We start from the raw sequence: 15,982 nt of genomic DNA, 5'->3' as shown, positions 1-15,982 counted from the left end.
ATAGGGTATAAACCTGCCCATCAGGCCACCCTAATCCACTTGACACACACTGTTTTTGTTGGACATGCCCCCTATAGGTTCCATTAGTCATGAATTACTAGCTTTGTTTAAAAGCAAGCGCACTTGACTGTACACGTTAATCCAATCTGATCACTGGAAAACTTGGAAAAAATTAAAATCCCACATTGGCTTCAGCCATAATGAATGGGCCCAATATTTAAATGCAACAGCTGAATGAATGAAGCTGAGACTTAAGTTTTATCGGTGAGTTATAAAATTCCATTAGGTCTGGAATGCATAATATTACTTTTTGTTGTTGTTGTTGTTGTTGTTGTTGTTGTTAAGTATTTCAGAATGCTTTACTGAAATGTTGCTTACCTGTAACATAAATTAGACCTTTGGAGTGGATAAGAATTAAATCCACGTTTCTCTTCAGTTTTGGAATACAGGCTCAGGTGCATTACACAAGCTGACAGATTACAAATTGTTTTGTAAATCAAAGCACGTTACACTCTAACTCTAATATCTTTTTTCCCTTTCTTTATCTTTTACACATCCACCATCGAAACAAAACGAGTACATTATATCTAAATATATTCTTATATTTAAGTATATTATATAAAACTATTTATGAATCTCATTTCACATTATTTTAATTGCAGGTAGTTAACTTTAGGTTTCCCTGTATACAAGGCAAAAGCCCAGAGAGAATGGCCGGTCTATCACCACTTCTCAAGAAAGCAAACAAATTAAACAAATTCAGCAACAACAACAAAAAACAGAGTTTAGTTCATCCTGTCGGAGAATAACATTTCAATTAGTTTAGCTCAAGAAGGCCGACTGAAATAAAAACACTTTATTCAGTGTTAATGACATTTCCAGTCTGCACTGTAAATTTGCACAAAGACTGCATATTCATAGTGGCTTGAAAAAACCCCCCCAACAACAACTAATAAACACGAGTGCAAAAGCTGGGTTTATCCACCACTACATCCTTGTTACATACGCTCTTTGGTTCACGCGCTTTTTACTGCTTTCCTTGTAAAACAGTGTCTCTCTTTCTCTCCCTCGCTCTCCCTCTTAGCCCAGCCCCCTTGATCCCCTTCGTCCATTGGTGTCTTCGGGGTCTCCCTTTTTTCTCTTCTCTTCCATAGGTAGTCCATAATGAGTGTCCATTGGCTTTTATTATGACTTGTCCCCCTCCCACTGGCCGCCTTCGCCCTGCCCATGTTTTGTATGTCTCAGTTCGTCCAGCGCCTGACGTTCAAGTTCGCAGAACGTCACGTCCGCACTTGAACTTGCAGCGCAGGGGGCTTCACTATACCCCCATCACTCTCTCTTTGCAAAAAAGTCATGAAGAGCTCCGCACAGCCCGCACCGCACTACTCCTCACCCTCTGTATGATCAGCAGCTCATTGCTTTTTTTTTTCCCTTGTTGGCTGTCAGACGCATCAATGAAGATATTTCATTTGGAGTTTACCTTGTAGGAAAGGATTTCCCAATGTGAACTCAGCTGAAAATCCGTCACTAAACCAACATGTCTCGCCGCAAGCAGGGCAAACCCCAGCACTTGAGCAAACGGGAGTTTTCGCGTAAGTGGAGATACATTGCATTTCGACTTAATTTCATTGGTTTTTCCTCTCGGTGACCCATCTTTTTCTGTATACGGCAACTTTCTTTTAATACTTAGGATACGTCCACCGCTGTCCTGACTAAAATGACAAATCGCAAACATATCCAAGACTACAGGTTATCTTTATAATCATCACGAGGTCTTCTATAGGAAGTTTTGGAGCAGCGTGACAGGGAAGCTCAACTTGTGTTGGTTAACGCGTTGTATAACACAGCCTTCAAGGTTTCTTTCGCCATTAAAGGGCATGCATGAGCTTTATGGCCAGAGACCTTTGCCTATATGAAGGCGGCACAGAGTTACAACTGCTGCCATTCACTTAAGTTTCCATGTGCACCTTTTGAAGCCACAGCACTACTACAGTGCAGGTCCTTTTTAACTGTAAAAATGCATTTACAAAGGTCCTAGTTGGTTTGGACACAGGGAAGTGGTGTTTACACACACACACACACACAGACACACACACACACACTTGTCCGAAGCGCAAAGACCTCGTGTGCGTTACCTACAAGGAATGCAGTTTCTTTGCAACAATTTTTTTCACCGCTGGCGTTTAAACACGGCATATCCAATCCATTTGTATCCATAAATTGCATAAATACGCAGAAATCTCCGTGCGCGACACTGTTTTGAGATGAAGGAAGAGAAAAGAAGGACAGTTGTTTTACGCGCGTGTAAAACTGCAGGGCATTGATTTTGATTGAATGTCACATTCTTCGCACAGTTTAGACCAATTGTTGTTTGCCGAAGAATTATTTCGCTCCATTCGTCGGTTAAGAGCTTTATCAGTATATTGCTTTATCAATGCACTCTTCGCGCGTCAGTAAATGCGGAGACGTTTCCAGACTAGATAGGCTGTTTAAGTGTAAGTTAGAGATCGAAATGAACAACCTGTGCTTTTCTTTTATCTTTATTCTTGTATATATTTCTGCATGCTCTTCTTATTGCCGCTGAAACAAATTATGCTCTGGCAACATTTATTCTATGATTTGTCGGAAAGCTGTCAGATGGGTTGCCAGTGGGGGGCGCAATTTGATTGTAGTCCTACAGGCCACTCGTGAACTTGAACTTGATCCACTTTATCCTGTCCTGCTTGACCAAGCTCATGCACAGGATCGGTTCAGCAGCAGTAGGTTATTACATATTTTATGTTCTCTTGAATGTATTCATATTTTTTCTAAAGGTACACTAAAGGTACAATATTCCCCACATTCAAAGAGGATCCAGAAATAAAGTGTTTACAAAGAAACAGTTACAGACCTTAAATTATGAAGAAAAAATGACCAAAGAGTATAAATATGCTTTTGTTTAATGACATGAAGATTTTGCTTTTGACCAGTATAATTCTGTTATTGGTTATGACCCAAATCTGTTTAATTTACTTTGGAATATTAATTGTTTTTTTTTAATTATTGCAAAATAAATAAGACTGCATGAAAACACTGCAAAATTCTGTTCTAGTGCTAACTGTCAGCTTTTGTGTTGCAAAAAGGCACCATTAGAAATTTAAGTAGGCACTTCCTTTTAATTTTTGCATTTATTTTAAAATGAAAATAATCCCTTTGGTGTTTTCAACGAGGGACTGTAGAATACAATGAATGATCTGCCGGTATTACAGGGAGTCATAATACTCTAAAACAGTAAAAAAAGACCTAATGATTTTTCTGATAGTGGAAGAGACCTGCTGCTGTAACCCAGTGGGAAACCTTCGCCTAAACTACTTTAAATTCTAGCACAGTGTGATATCAGAAAAAAAAAACACATTATATTTTAGCTTTCAAAGTTATTCACATCACTCTTGCTTGACATCAGAATGAGATTATTTGGTTTGAAGAAAATCTTTCCACCTAAACCAATCTCATACACCTTGTATGTGTCCATGGCACAAGCTGGTTAAGATAAGTAAAATAGGGGTGAATTCCCTCATCTTTAATGCAACTCAACATACAAGTAACAGGGCCTATCTTGCATAGTCCCTCACCACCTTCTCATCTGACCTGATATAGAATTAAAGCTTGAACCGGCGGCAAGAATTCATCACATCTTATCTCAACATCCCAGTCGGGGCGCCAAGTGTCGTTTACCATGTGGCTAGATGACTTCTTTTAAAATGCTCTCTCTGCTCACTCTCTCTCTCTCTCTCTTTCTCTCGCTCTACTTCAGGGACCTACTCCACATCCAACCCCTCAATGTCTAACCTTGGTTCACGAGATCCCAGCACTTTTAACGAAATGGGGTCCAATCATCTTGAACTCAAATTAGAATCTATTTTTTGATTCTCAGAGGTGTTAGGTTCATTAAAAAAGCGAGATTGGCAGCACAATAAAGAGGGTCAAGCAACTTAATCGTTTGACTGCTGCCTGCGAGCTGAACATGTCAGTCCTTATCGAAGCTGTCTGTGTGCTCTTTCTTCCTTTCTGCCTTCTTTCTTTCCTAAAAATCCCATCTGCACATATACTCCTCGGCCTTATTCCTTTACAAGAAAATATAATAACAGTGTATGTAAACTCAGAAAAATATCAATTCTCGCTTCACTACATGTCACAACTGTCTTTCTTCTTTTCCTTATCCAGCTGAGCCGCTCTCAGGTGTTTTACCAGAAGAAGACTCTCAGGACTCCCCCAGCCTGGGAGTGGCTCAGGGCGAGCCCCTAAAAGGGGACCAGGACCTGCTGACCTGCGGCCAGTGCCACTCTCGCTTCCCCTTAGCTGACATCCTGCTTTTCATTGAACACAAACGGAGGCAGTGCCACGGTAGCCTCTGTGTGGACAAACCTCTGGACAGGCCACCATCCTCCCCACTCGCCTCTCCTCTTTCCACATCCTCATCACACTCGCGGACCCAACATCAGCACCAAAGGAGGGTGCGTCAACCTGTCGAGGTGGCTGTTCAGGTGTCACCGCAGGATGAGGATTGTTTATCTGCACCCTTGCAAGGAATAATCCCTAAGCAGGAGAATATGACAGGTAAACACACTGGAAGCTTAACATGGCTGCCATGCAAGAGTAAACAGATGAGCAGGAGAAATTTGCATTCAAGTGTGAATAGAGTCTTGAAGCTCTAGATTGTGTGGAGTGGGTCACACTTTTAAGGTTCATAGGCAGTTTATCACAGAAGACAACAAATACTCGCTGAAATTTCCCTTCTAGTAGTGAGGATGTGTCCAATCAACGTAACCTGACGGCGAAATGTCTGCTGCTACATTTAGGAGTTGCGAATTTCCCTCAGTAGAGTCATGAATACACATGAAGATTAATAAGGATATTGATAAAAGGCACCGGAAAAGACGCATGGAGACAGACAAAGAAACAGATTATAAAAAGACAGAGAAAGAAGAGATCAGTTTCTTTTGGTTTGTTGCTGCATCACAGATGTGCTCAGATCCTTTGGACTTCACATTCTCTCTCATGTGGTCGCGAGAGATGTATCTCTATCCCTGCCTGGCTTATTACACTGCCATATCTCTTGTACCCTCAAATATGCGCCTGCTGAAGCTCACTGTGATTCTAAAATTAAAGAGATAGGAAAGAATGTAATTACGTTGATCTGTCAAGGAAGAACTGTTTATTTGAGGAACACTACAGCCACTAATTGTCAGTGTTTTTCTTGATTTGAGTAATTAAGGACTTCTTAAGGCAGCTAGTTGGTTTGTTGGTTGTCCACTGGGGCTAAATGAGGCTGTTGTGAAAACATGAGTTGCTGTGCAAACAAGCATGGGTCCCTTATGACTGGTTTTATAGAGTGGAGTTTGATTTTGACCAGCCCATTTTGATGTTTATTCATTTCCTTTAACAGATCTGATAGCATGTGCCAGACTGCGCTGATTGCCTGGGCAGTTGTGATTGAATTTGAAGCCAATTCAGGCTGAATGCATAGAGGGTAGTTTTCAATAATGAGCACTACTGTGCTGTATTAGTCAGCGCTTCAGCTTTGCAGATGGCATTGTAAAGGGCTACTGTTACTTGTTGTCAATGTTTTAGCACTCTGCCATACAGAATAACCACTGTTCATTAGTGTGCGGTTTGTGAAAATCTTTCTCACAAACTGGGATGGACGCACACATGCTCAAAAAACACACATTCTTCGGACATGCCTCTTGGCCTTGTCAGCTGTTCGAACACGCCTTTCCTTGCTCACTTGGATCATCGTGCAATGGAGTTCACATGATATCATGAGGTCACTAACACTGTGCGAAGAGCTTTATTTATAGGTCTCATTTCTTTGGACATTGTGTAACAGTCAGGATTTCCTTGGGTTAATAATGAATAGGTTAAATTGACTGTATGTGGTGCAAGATTGCATCCTGTTGTGACGCCTCACCTCACCTTTTGTTATCATCCTGTTATAAAATCTGAGGTCAAAATTAACAGTCTGTGCTGCAGAGTCTGTGCAGGACATCATATCAGTTATATATGCATTGCATATAAGACGGCCTCGTCCCACCGCTTTTTTTTTTGTCCAAGATTGATGGATACAGACTGGCAGTGCCAGCGCGCCACCCCATACTCCATATGCTAGCTGCCATGTTCTCTTACCCTGCTCAGTTAGAGGCTGACACTGAGCTGAGGCATCTCAATATATACTGTTCCTATGCCTCAAGCCCAGTCCAATCCAGGCGAGTGTATGATGAATTACACCCTTAAAGATTTCCCTGCATCTTGCTCCCCTGCATCATTCAAATGAAAGTGACCCTTCCAATCTCCACCCCACTCCTGAAATATCACTTGACACGGACGGATTTCCATATGGACAGCAGTTTGCGAAGGCAGTGGCTCTGGCTAGGTTAAGGAAAGTTGCTGCTTGACTAAAGGGAGCTGACACCCAGAATGGCTGAACTTGTAGGTGGGGGGATATGAGAAGGGTGAGGGCTGAGGAATTAGGGGCAGTACGTAATAGACCGATAGCTCGAGATGAAGCTGTGCCCCTCAGTCTGTCTCTACAGGACAGCTGAGGCCGTCTGGGAGTCTCATGACTGCAGCTGGGGTTTGGGTCTGCAGTCTGGGGCTCTGAGCTGTTAGACGAGGGCAGAGCAGCCTGCGTACCGTCATTTGCATGATAAACAATTAAAGATATGCATAGAGACATCGTAGCTTGTCTACAGACCACGGTTGTCCCAGAAATAGAGCAGATGATGGCTTCTCAAGCAAATGTGATTGCAGCGTATAAAGCTGCTTTTATTTCCCAGCATAAAATTGCTATTAAAGAGACAAACCGGTAAAGTGGATTCAAAGTTTTCATTTACATTAATTATTTCATGGAGTAAACGCAATTGTTATTAGCACAATAAATAAATTAGAGTCTAGTCTTTATAAATTAGATACACAACCACAGTGCATATTGTCTTCTTCTTGACCTATTTACAAGAAATTACAAGAAAAGATTGCATGAATTTTGTACCACATTTTTTGAGGTATTATTACTACATTGTTCTGCCCTGTATTTATCCATCCCAGCATTAGCACCCTTTTGAATTCTCACCAGTGTAGCCACGTGTGTTAATGAGGCCACTGCAACTGTGGAAATCGACCACCATCTCACACTTCAGCTTCTTTCCAGCGCCCTGCCTCCATTGTAACCTGGACTCTGAATCGATACTGAGTCAATTACGGCAGCCACCTTTCACCCTTTTTTCTCTATGAGGAAGAAAACATTCAAACAACAGAGAAGCATTTCTTGCAACACCTCTGTGGCTGTGGAGCATTTTCTTGCAGCAGCTTGCCTGTCCTGTTTCTCCCCGTGTGTTGTGGAGACAAAGGTATTTAGCAGGCTCCATATTGGCATTGTGCCACCTTTCTCCAATATCCCCTCCTTCACCAAGCAAATACATATACACACAGGGTGCCTGTCATGCAGAACTGGGGGGCTGGGCAGTGCGTGGAGATTGTGCATTAGTGGCGGCGGTGGGGGGGGGGGGGGGGGGGCTCCTTGGTAGCGATATCTTTTCCTGTGTCCAGTGTGCATATGCGTCAGCAGACATATGGGTCACTGTGCAAGTTTATATCCGGTGCTTTTGTTTGGGTGATCACTTTAATTGATACTGAAAAGGCAAAGATGCGTGCTGCTGCAATGATTGGACACCAGCTAATATTTTAACATAAGGACTCCATTGTCTGTAAAAAGTGACTCTAATTTGATCCTACAGTCGCTTTGGGCTGTGATAAAATCAGTCCTATTTTTGGCAGTGGGCTCCACTACGTTTTAATGAAGGTGAACAGGAGTGGTTTTTAGGATGAATTTTTCATGGAGGACATTTTTGTATGCTGAAGCCAAGCTCTAAACACCCACAAATGTTGTCAGTGGAAATTCGTCAGCCTTTGTTGTTGGATTAAATGTTAGTGGTTCTGGCTGTATTCAAGTCTACTGAGTGTTTACATCTTGAGTGCGGATGCTGTGAAACTAATGTACGTGTAAATGTGTACATTTATGTGTGTATAAGTGTGGTTTTGACCACTTAAAATGTTTATAGGTTTCCGTGTGTGTGTAAAAGTGTGTGTGTCTTGCTGTTTGTAGCTTTACTACCCTGGGCGTGCAGGCTGAACATGAAAGAGTCTTTGACTTGGCAAGCCTTGCCTGAGGACACCCCTCTGAGGACTATGCCAGGCCAGACTTGGCACACAGCAGTGGGCCTGAGGGACAGGCCGGGCCTAAATGTGTGTGTCTAAGAGGGAGTTAGAGGAGGTGTGTCTGTTTTGTGGGTTTAGGAGGCAAAACGTATGGTGAGGTGGTGGCTATGACTGACAGTGGGAGTGTGTGAAGTTAAGAGCAGGTATGCAGTAGATTGTGCGTGCTGTCCTCAGGGCCTCCTGGCTTGGACTTCCTGTGCCTCTGTTTGTCTTCTAACAACTCCGGCATCACAGCCTCGGGCCATTCAGGTGGAGGCTAGCTGAAATATGCACACACACACACACATCTACACACACAAACATGCATGTGAACATTCAAAAATAGGCTCCCACAAATGCATGCACGCACCCACAGATGCACACACACCTGTTCTATGAACACAACAGTGCACACGCCTCCTTTAAAGATGCACACATATGCTACAGTGCACACATACAGTGTAAACCCCCTCCTGTGAACCTGTGTTTTGTCTGTAATAAATGTGTTACGGTAGAGGCCCCATGATGTGTTGTGAGTTGATGAGATCTGTCAGAAACATATGATCCTTATTTTACCCCCCTCCCCTCTGTCCCTCCCACTCTCTTCCGCTTAGCCTTTCCTCTCTGTCCCTATCTCTTTCTCTCCCTCCCTCGCTCACAGCCTCTCTCCACACATCGCTCCAGTAGTTTGTCTTGGGGGAGTGGAAACTGAAAGTTTTGGCTACATTAGTGTGTCTGCACCTCTTAAAGCCTTCCAACGTCCACTCTAGAGCTCATTCTCACTCTCGCAGATTTGGCTGCAGAGTGAGGCAGACATAAACACTCACACATACACTGCCTCCATCCATCCCCTTTACCCACTGTCAAACAAAGCTATACAACAGAAACATTCTTGTTTGTCTACAGCCACGTCATGCTGGATGAGAAAGTATCCTCAGAAATAAGCATGTCTTGCTGCTGTCCTGTCAATACTGTGGCAGGCAGTCACATCACGGGGTCAGAGGGCATCTGACAGCATCAGGGCCTGTCATGCCAGCCGCCGGCTTCACCACCTGCAGGTTAATGACTTTATTTTTAGACAGAACAGAAACAGAGAAGAAAAAGTGTCTTTGATACAGCTGTTGCTCAGGAAGTGGCAGATGAGAGCAGAGAGGAGAGAAGTAGTATTTTAGGAAGTAGGCAGGTTAGTTTGAGGTGAGAATGGGAGCAGATTTGACAAAGTAATTTTCCCTTTGATATTTTCCTAAAAAAATACCCATTTTGTCATAATCCTGTAAGTCTTTATTTAGGTCACTGAAACCGAACCAGATTTGGAAATTTTGTATCTCTAAGAGTAACACACTATCACAGCTTCTATCTCTATGCAGAATGTCATCTCAACCTCTGATATTCCTTTTGTGACTGTAGCATTTAAGGGTGTAGTGCTGTTGGATGGTTGCTTTGTCTTTCTCCAACTGAAGGTGATAATTCTGAGGCCATGGGAGAGCCACAGTGACAAGGACATTGTGTTAGTCTGATCCCACTGATCCTGGTCACTATCTAGTTTCTTCCTCCACAGTCTGGCTCACTACAGGTTTCAGTGACAGTACTGACTTGTCAGAACTGTGAGTCTGTTGGTGTGTGTGTATCTATTTGTACATTTGAACTTGGTTGGATGGTTGCGGACACCTCAGTCTTGCCCACCTCATCTCAACCACAAAGTTACAGGACACAGGGCCTTTCTGTCTGATGCTGCACTCGTGAAAATTCCCAACCTTTATTCTTGGTATATTCCTTGGTGGGTGCTCAGAAATGCATTGCCTCCTAATAGCTCAAATTAACCATACATTTCATCTTAGATTCAAATCCCAGATCTTTTAAACATTCAGAAGATAGTTAATTCATTTACTTTTGAGAGTATCTTGATTTAGTCATTAGATTAAATTTAGGCTGTAAGGTGGTATCGGCACACTGCAGTTTGCTTTGCACACAAGCATACGAGCACAAGCTTGCACACAAATGAGAGTGATGCACACAAGGTGATCACTTATGCACGGATGCATGCATGCACACACATACTTCCACAACTGACCCCCAGCCATCATTCCACACAGACACACGCATGTACGCACACTCATAAATGCACACTCCTGTCCCAGGCACCCTTTACTTTTGCAGGCTGAATCTCACTGATAACATGCTGGCGCCCTCATTTAAATTTGAAGCGCTTCTTTAATCTTCAAAGGCCTGATTGCTTTATGAATATGCATGGACTGAGCTGACTCTCAGTTCATTACCTTGTTGTAAATTCTAATGACCATTAGGGCCCTGCACGGTAATTGCCAATTGTTTTGCATTTTTGATTAGCCCATTACCGAAGCACATTCTGAACATGTCTGCCCTGCCTGCCTGCCAGGCCACAGCAAGAATCGGAGGGAGGGGGAGAGAGAGATGAGAAAATAAAAGAAGAGAGTGCAAGGGAACCTAGTGCGAAGGGTGGTGAAACACGGTTTAGGCAGCGTAAATTTTGAGGCTTGGCTCAAAGTGTTGTTTCGGGGGGAAAGTGGGGTGAGCTAGAAGGGGGCAAAAAAAAAAAGAAAAAGAAATGTAAAAGCTGTAGAATTGGATGTTCCCTAAGCAAGCTCCATCGTGCTTGTTTCTGCAGAGCTTGAGTGCAAGAGTGTGTACCTCACTGCATTTATGTCAGCATGCGTATTTGTTGACTCTGTGTGTGGATGTCAACTTTACTATGTGTATGTACCCAAGTTTGCGTGCAGCTGGATAGGGAGGGGTGCTGTGTTGGGAGCGGAGAGATTCTGATAGTGCATCCCAATGCACGTTGTGTCTGGGACTCATGAAAGATTGATGGTTCCTAGCAGAATGGCATCAGCCTGCTACAACTTGATAACATCTAATGGATAATTTAGCACTCTAAAACCTGCGGGCCAGTCCACCTCTCTAGAAGGCTAAAGAGGACAGCAGCTGCTGGGCTTTCGGGGCCGCTGCTGTGACTGTTTGTTGGAAAAATAAATGAGAACAAACAGAAAGATGTGTAAGAGAGGGAGTAAACGAGGCAGGAAGACAGAAATAAAATGCAGAAGTGTTTCTGTGACCACGATTTGAATATCTCAACTGTGTTGATTGCCCAGCTCCGGTCACAGCAGCTTAAAAAAATAAAATAAAATAAAATAATGCATCTTAACTTGAAAATATTTCTAACACAGTCCTCACTAGCACTTCAGGAGCTAAACTAATCCAAATATCTAATTTAGAGCTTGTAGAGGTGGTTTACTGGACATGAAGCAAAAAAAAAAAAAAATCAAATTAAAGTAATTATAACCTTATTTTCCTTTTTCGCTCCTTGCTGCTACAGTTTCACAATTGTTGCTTCCAACTGTATTTATAGCAAAAAAAGCAGAGAATATAATTACAAATGGAAAAGTCATGTCACTGCATTTTTCTGTATGACAGACCACCCAGATATTTTGATCCATAAAATATTGCTTGTGTGAAGAGGGATACTTTCATTCAGTTATGATTCTTCTTCTCTCTCCCCTCGCTCTCTTTTTCTCCCTCTCATGTACCATTCATAATCTCCATAGTGTTTACACAGAGCTTCGAGGCCTACTGTCAGTCTCTTATTCCCAGACTATTAAGCTGTTGACAGTTTGGTTAATCGTCCCACAGTTTGACTTAAGGGGAATCAGAGAGAGGTCAGCAATGTCTGTCTCCAAGGTGTGTTGAGAAAGTGGCTTACATGTGTGCGCTCTGTGGCATGCCTTTTATTGGGAGTTTGTCTCATTTTGGATGGGTGGGTGAGCAAGCTGTCAGTTTGTCTTTGCCGTGGTTGTGGAGGAGCCCCAAACACATTACAGAAATGATCAAGATCTAGATCAGCTATAGCAAGTTCCTAGTTAGAGTTAATAGGCTGCCTGGATGGTTTATATGCAGCGTACGGATGTTCATAGTCTCATTCACATGTGAGAGAGAGACATAACAGCATCAGCAGGAGCAGCAGCAAGGCCCAGTATGTCCAAAGGAGGCTTGGGCAGACAGCATGATAGATGGCTTTGTTAAAGGGTCCCAGGGTGTCCCCTGAACTTGAAGCACTCTGTTTATCTTGAATAGGAGACGCACATAGTATTGGGGGGCAGTGAGCAGGAGAGGGAGAAAGAGAATGATATAGCTTTCAGGGGAACGAAGAGGGGAGATTGCGGGCCGGGCTAGTGTCTGAGCAGGCCTGCATGGGGGTTGGGGAGGTTAAGGGGGGGTCGTGAGCAGGCACGGCTGCTGGAGAGACAGAGAGGAGGGAGGAGGGGTGGAGGGGAGGGGGGGGGGGAGCTTTCCTAGTAGCTGTCCATTAACAGATGAACTTGGCAATGGTCCAGGCCTCAAAGGTCTTGGGAGACAGACACACATGCACATATATTCACACATGCACACACATAGACAGATGTACACTTTCCTGGTACCTGCTCACTGTGGATGGAATGCCACCATGGTTCTTTTTTGTCCAGAGGCGAAACAGGACACGTCTCTGGTTCACCTATGTCAGAACCAGTTCAGACCGGTTAGTCAGCCAGGCCGAAGGAGGCAGACGGACGGGCCTTGTTGCTCAGCCCTCCTCTTCTCTCTCTATCCTCGTCCTCCTCCTCTGTTTTCCAGGCTTTAGTGGAAGGAACAGAGAGAACCTCTAACCTGAGGGCACAGGACAATGCAGAGGAGAGAAAAAAGAAGCGGGGGAGCGTGGGAACAAAGCGAGAGACGAATGGATCCGGTCGCAAACAGGGTGGGAAGAGGAGAGAAAAGTGTTTGGTTGTTGTTGGTGCTCTCCTCTTGATGGGGCAACATTAGCTTAACACCACTGCTGCTATTGTGTACTGAAAACATGACGGCAAACACGAGATTGGGGGAAAGAATTTGATGTGGAAAATGCACATAATGGACTGTTGTGCTGTGTGGGCGAAAAACCGCCTGTGTCAGTTGCAGCCATATTCCATATAGCATACTGTATGTGTCGGCGTTGATGAACGTGTTTGTCTGTGTGAGCTGTAAAAAATGTGGACGCAACTTCTCTCCTAATTATGACTCGGATGTGTCCCTCGAGTTTTGAGAGCAAGCTGTTCGCGATTCTACTTCAAATGTTCTCAGCTCACACACAAACCTTCCCTCAGCGTGGCAGATCAGAAGGCTCTGTCACATCACGAACATCTAAGGAATTCTCGGATGCCACATTTTTGTCACTTTATGATTGCAGGTTTTGAAAAAAACAGAGCCTCCCTCTTTAGAATATTTATGATTTTAATAAAATTGCTTCTGTGATTGACAAGATGTTTACATTTTTGGCCACTCGCATACTCATAATTTTAAGTGAAAAGTGGGGTTATGACTCAAGCAGAAGTGCGTAATGCTAAGGTGAGAAAACTGACTTTTTTAAAAGGTGTGATACTTGTGTGAAAGGTTGGTTGTGAAGACGTGGGGATGTTTAAGAAAAGGAGTGGATTAGGTGTCACCTTTTCAGCTAGCCTTGCAGGTGTCTGCCACTCTTTTTTTTTTTACCTGATGCCTGACTTTCTCTCCCTCACTTCTTCTTCTCTTCTTCTGTTCTCGCTCAGAGCCTTTTGTTATTTGATTATGACAAATGGACACCAGGGAAAATCTTTAAAGTTCAAGTGCAGATTTTCTTATCTTATCTTAATTGCAGTAATCTCTTTGATTTTTCCCCCCAAGTTTAGAAACAGTTGATGACTATAAATGCAATGATTTTATAAACAAGTTCACATTCGAATCCAAAAATAGACAAGTGTGATGTTTTAATATAAGGACAATAGATGTGATTATACGTACCCATCACATGCATGCTGCAGGAAAAATGTGGATAATATATATTTGCATGACTGTGAGTGTATGCACTTAATTGTCTACATGTAAATGTGTGCAATCCTATTTGCATGTATTTCACACATGCCCACATTAGTTTGTTATTTATAAAGAAGGTTCTTCTTTTTATCTTCCCCCTTTACTTTCAGCCTTCAAGCTATTGCTCTATTTCTTAGAAACATGTTTTCTTTCCCAAAAATCTTGTGTGGCTACTTTGGTGCTGAGGCCAAAAAAATATCTTGCTTTTATATGTGTGCGTGTGTGTGTGTGTGTGTGTGGGAGAGAGAGATGATGGCTGTTTTTATAATGCCCCCTGCAAATTTGCATATGTATATGTGCAGATTGTATGAGAAGAGCTCTCACACTTAGAGCAGTTGGATGGGGAGGGTGATGGGGGCTGCTGCAAGGGTTGTGTGTATGGTTTATGTGTGTGTGTGTATGTGTGTGTGTGTGTGTGTGTTAAAGGGGAGTCTTATTGGCGCTTTCACCCCCTCAGACAAAGCCGGCCACTACTCCCAGATGGTAGCCTGCTCTCTTCGGCCATGTGTCTGGTATTTGTATGTGTGTGTATTTGTGTGTGTATGTGTGTGTGGACACAGACATCCAGAAAGACTGAGTGATGGAGAAATTTGTGAGTGTTTGTGTGCATGAGATTCAAGCAGATGCTGAGAGATGGCCATAACTTGAGTAAGCATACATAAAGACATCTAAAGACTGTGAGGCTTTAATTCATCCTTTGGATGGGTGTGGATGATGTGCATCTTGTTTGAAATGCATTGGAATACATAATTCAAGATAGATGGACAAGAAAACAGAAACGGATAATTTGAAGACTCAGGGATGGACAAAATGGGACAAAAAGATGGGATGGAGGAGGAGAGACAAAGATTGGTCATTTTTAAAGGTGATGACCTAGAGATGTCAATGGGCACCTCTCTAATGGGGTCAGCCTTGAAGACTAGGCGTCAGGATTATGTTTACCTCAACTGTCTGCTGGGAAGCAAGACAATGAGTCAGGACCTACGAGTGTCTCTCATATGTCATGTAAAAAGTATTCAACTTGGCAAATAATTCTAACGGTATAGGAGTCCAGATATTCAATATGAAATCCTGCTTAAGGGTTCTGTCTAAATCCTGGTGTCTCCCTGGGGGTGTATGTTAAAGCAAGCCTTCAGCCCTGTTAAGAAGGGGCTATCTATTGCTTGGACAGACTCCAGCTTCTCTGACCTTGATGTTTGTTTTCCTTGTATCCCCAGACATAAACATGCTTCTCGCACCCAGACACACAGACAGTCAGGAAGTTATCCTCTCTGATGTTTTTCTCTTGCATCTGGCTCCTATGTGAACACAGGACAGAAGTAGTGGGTTTGAAAATTTGTGTGCACGAGAACAAAGTCAGGCGAACACAAATGTTGTGTGAATTTTTCAGTGTGCATTTTTTTACACCCTCCACCACACACACAAACACACACACACACCTCCGACTCAGGCCCTTCTCTTCTCTGAGACCTGTCAAACTGGTTCTCTTTCATTAAAGCAAAGCCCTTCTCCGTTTTCTTGACCAGGTAGTATTTTGTTATCAGACAAGAAACTAGATTCCCTTATGACAACCTTTTGCCCCACAGCTCAAAGTGCCAAGATAACTATTCCCTTTTTATACCTTTATTGAGGCAAGCCCTTCTCTGCTGGTGAACGGTCTGGCAGTGCTTTCTGTGCTGGACATGCCCTGTTCTCCCCAGGCTCTGGTACTGCATTGGTCTGCCAAGTTGCAGGGCCAGATTGCCTGTAATAGGCCTGCCATTTCCCTCTCATCATCTGTCAGCACTCTGGATCCAACTGCAGGGTCCAAAGAGGGCTACCACTCTCCAATTAAAAAGGTTAATTTGCCCTC

General features: G+C 43.2%; 1 protein-coding gene across 1 annotated transcript in view; it reads left to right on the top strand.

The window, feature by feature from the left end:
• Window positions 1–1,190: 1,190 nt before the first annotated feature.
• LOC113023732 (B-cell lymphoma/leukemia 11A-like) overlaps window positions 1,191–15,982 on the top strand; it is a 31,121-nt gene continuing 16,329 nt past the window's right edge. The window contains exons 1-2 of the mRNA XM_026170055.1: window positions 1,191–1,592; window positions 4,204–4,596. Coding sequence (XP_026025840.1) covers window positions 1,538–1,592; window positions 4,204–4,596 — 448 coding nt within the window. The 5' untranslated portion in view covers window positions 1,191–1,537. The remainder of the gene's footprint in view (window positions 1,593–4,203; window positions 4,597–15,982) is intronic.

This window comes from Astatotilapia calliptera, chromosome 6, assembly GCF_900246225.1.
Source record: "Astatotilapia calliptera chromosome 6, fAstCal1.2, whole genome shotgun sequence".
In the NCBI taxonomy this organism is placed as follows: domain Eukaryota; kingdom Metazoa; phylum Chordata; class Actinopteri; order Cichliformes; family Cichlidae; genus Astatotilapia; species Astatotilapia calliptera.
Note: the sequence above shows the minus strand (reverse complement) of the source record. Positions and strands in the feature narration are given on the sequence as shown.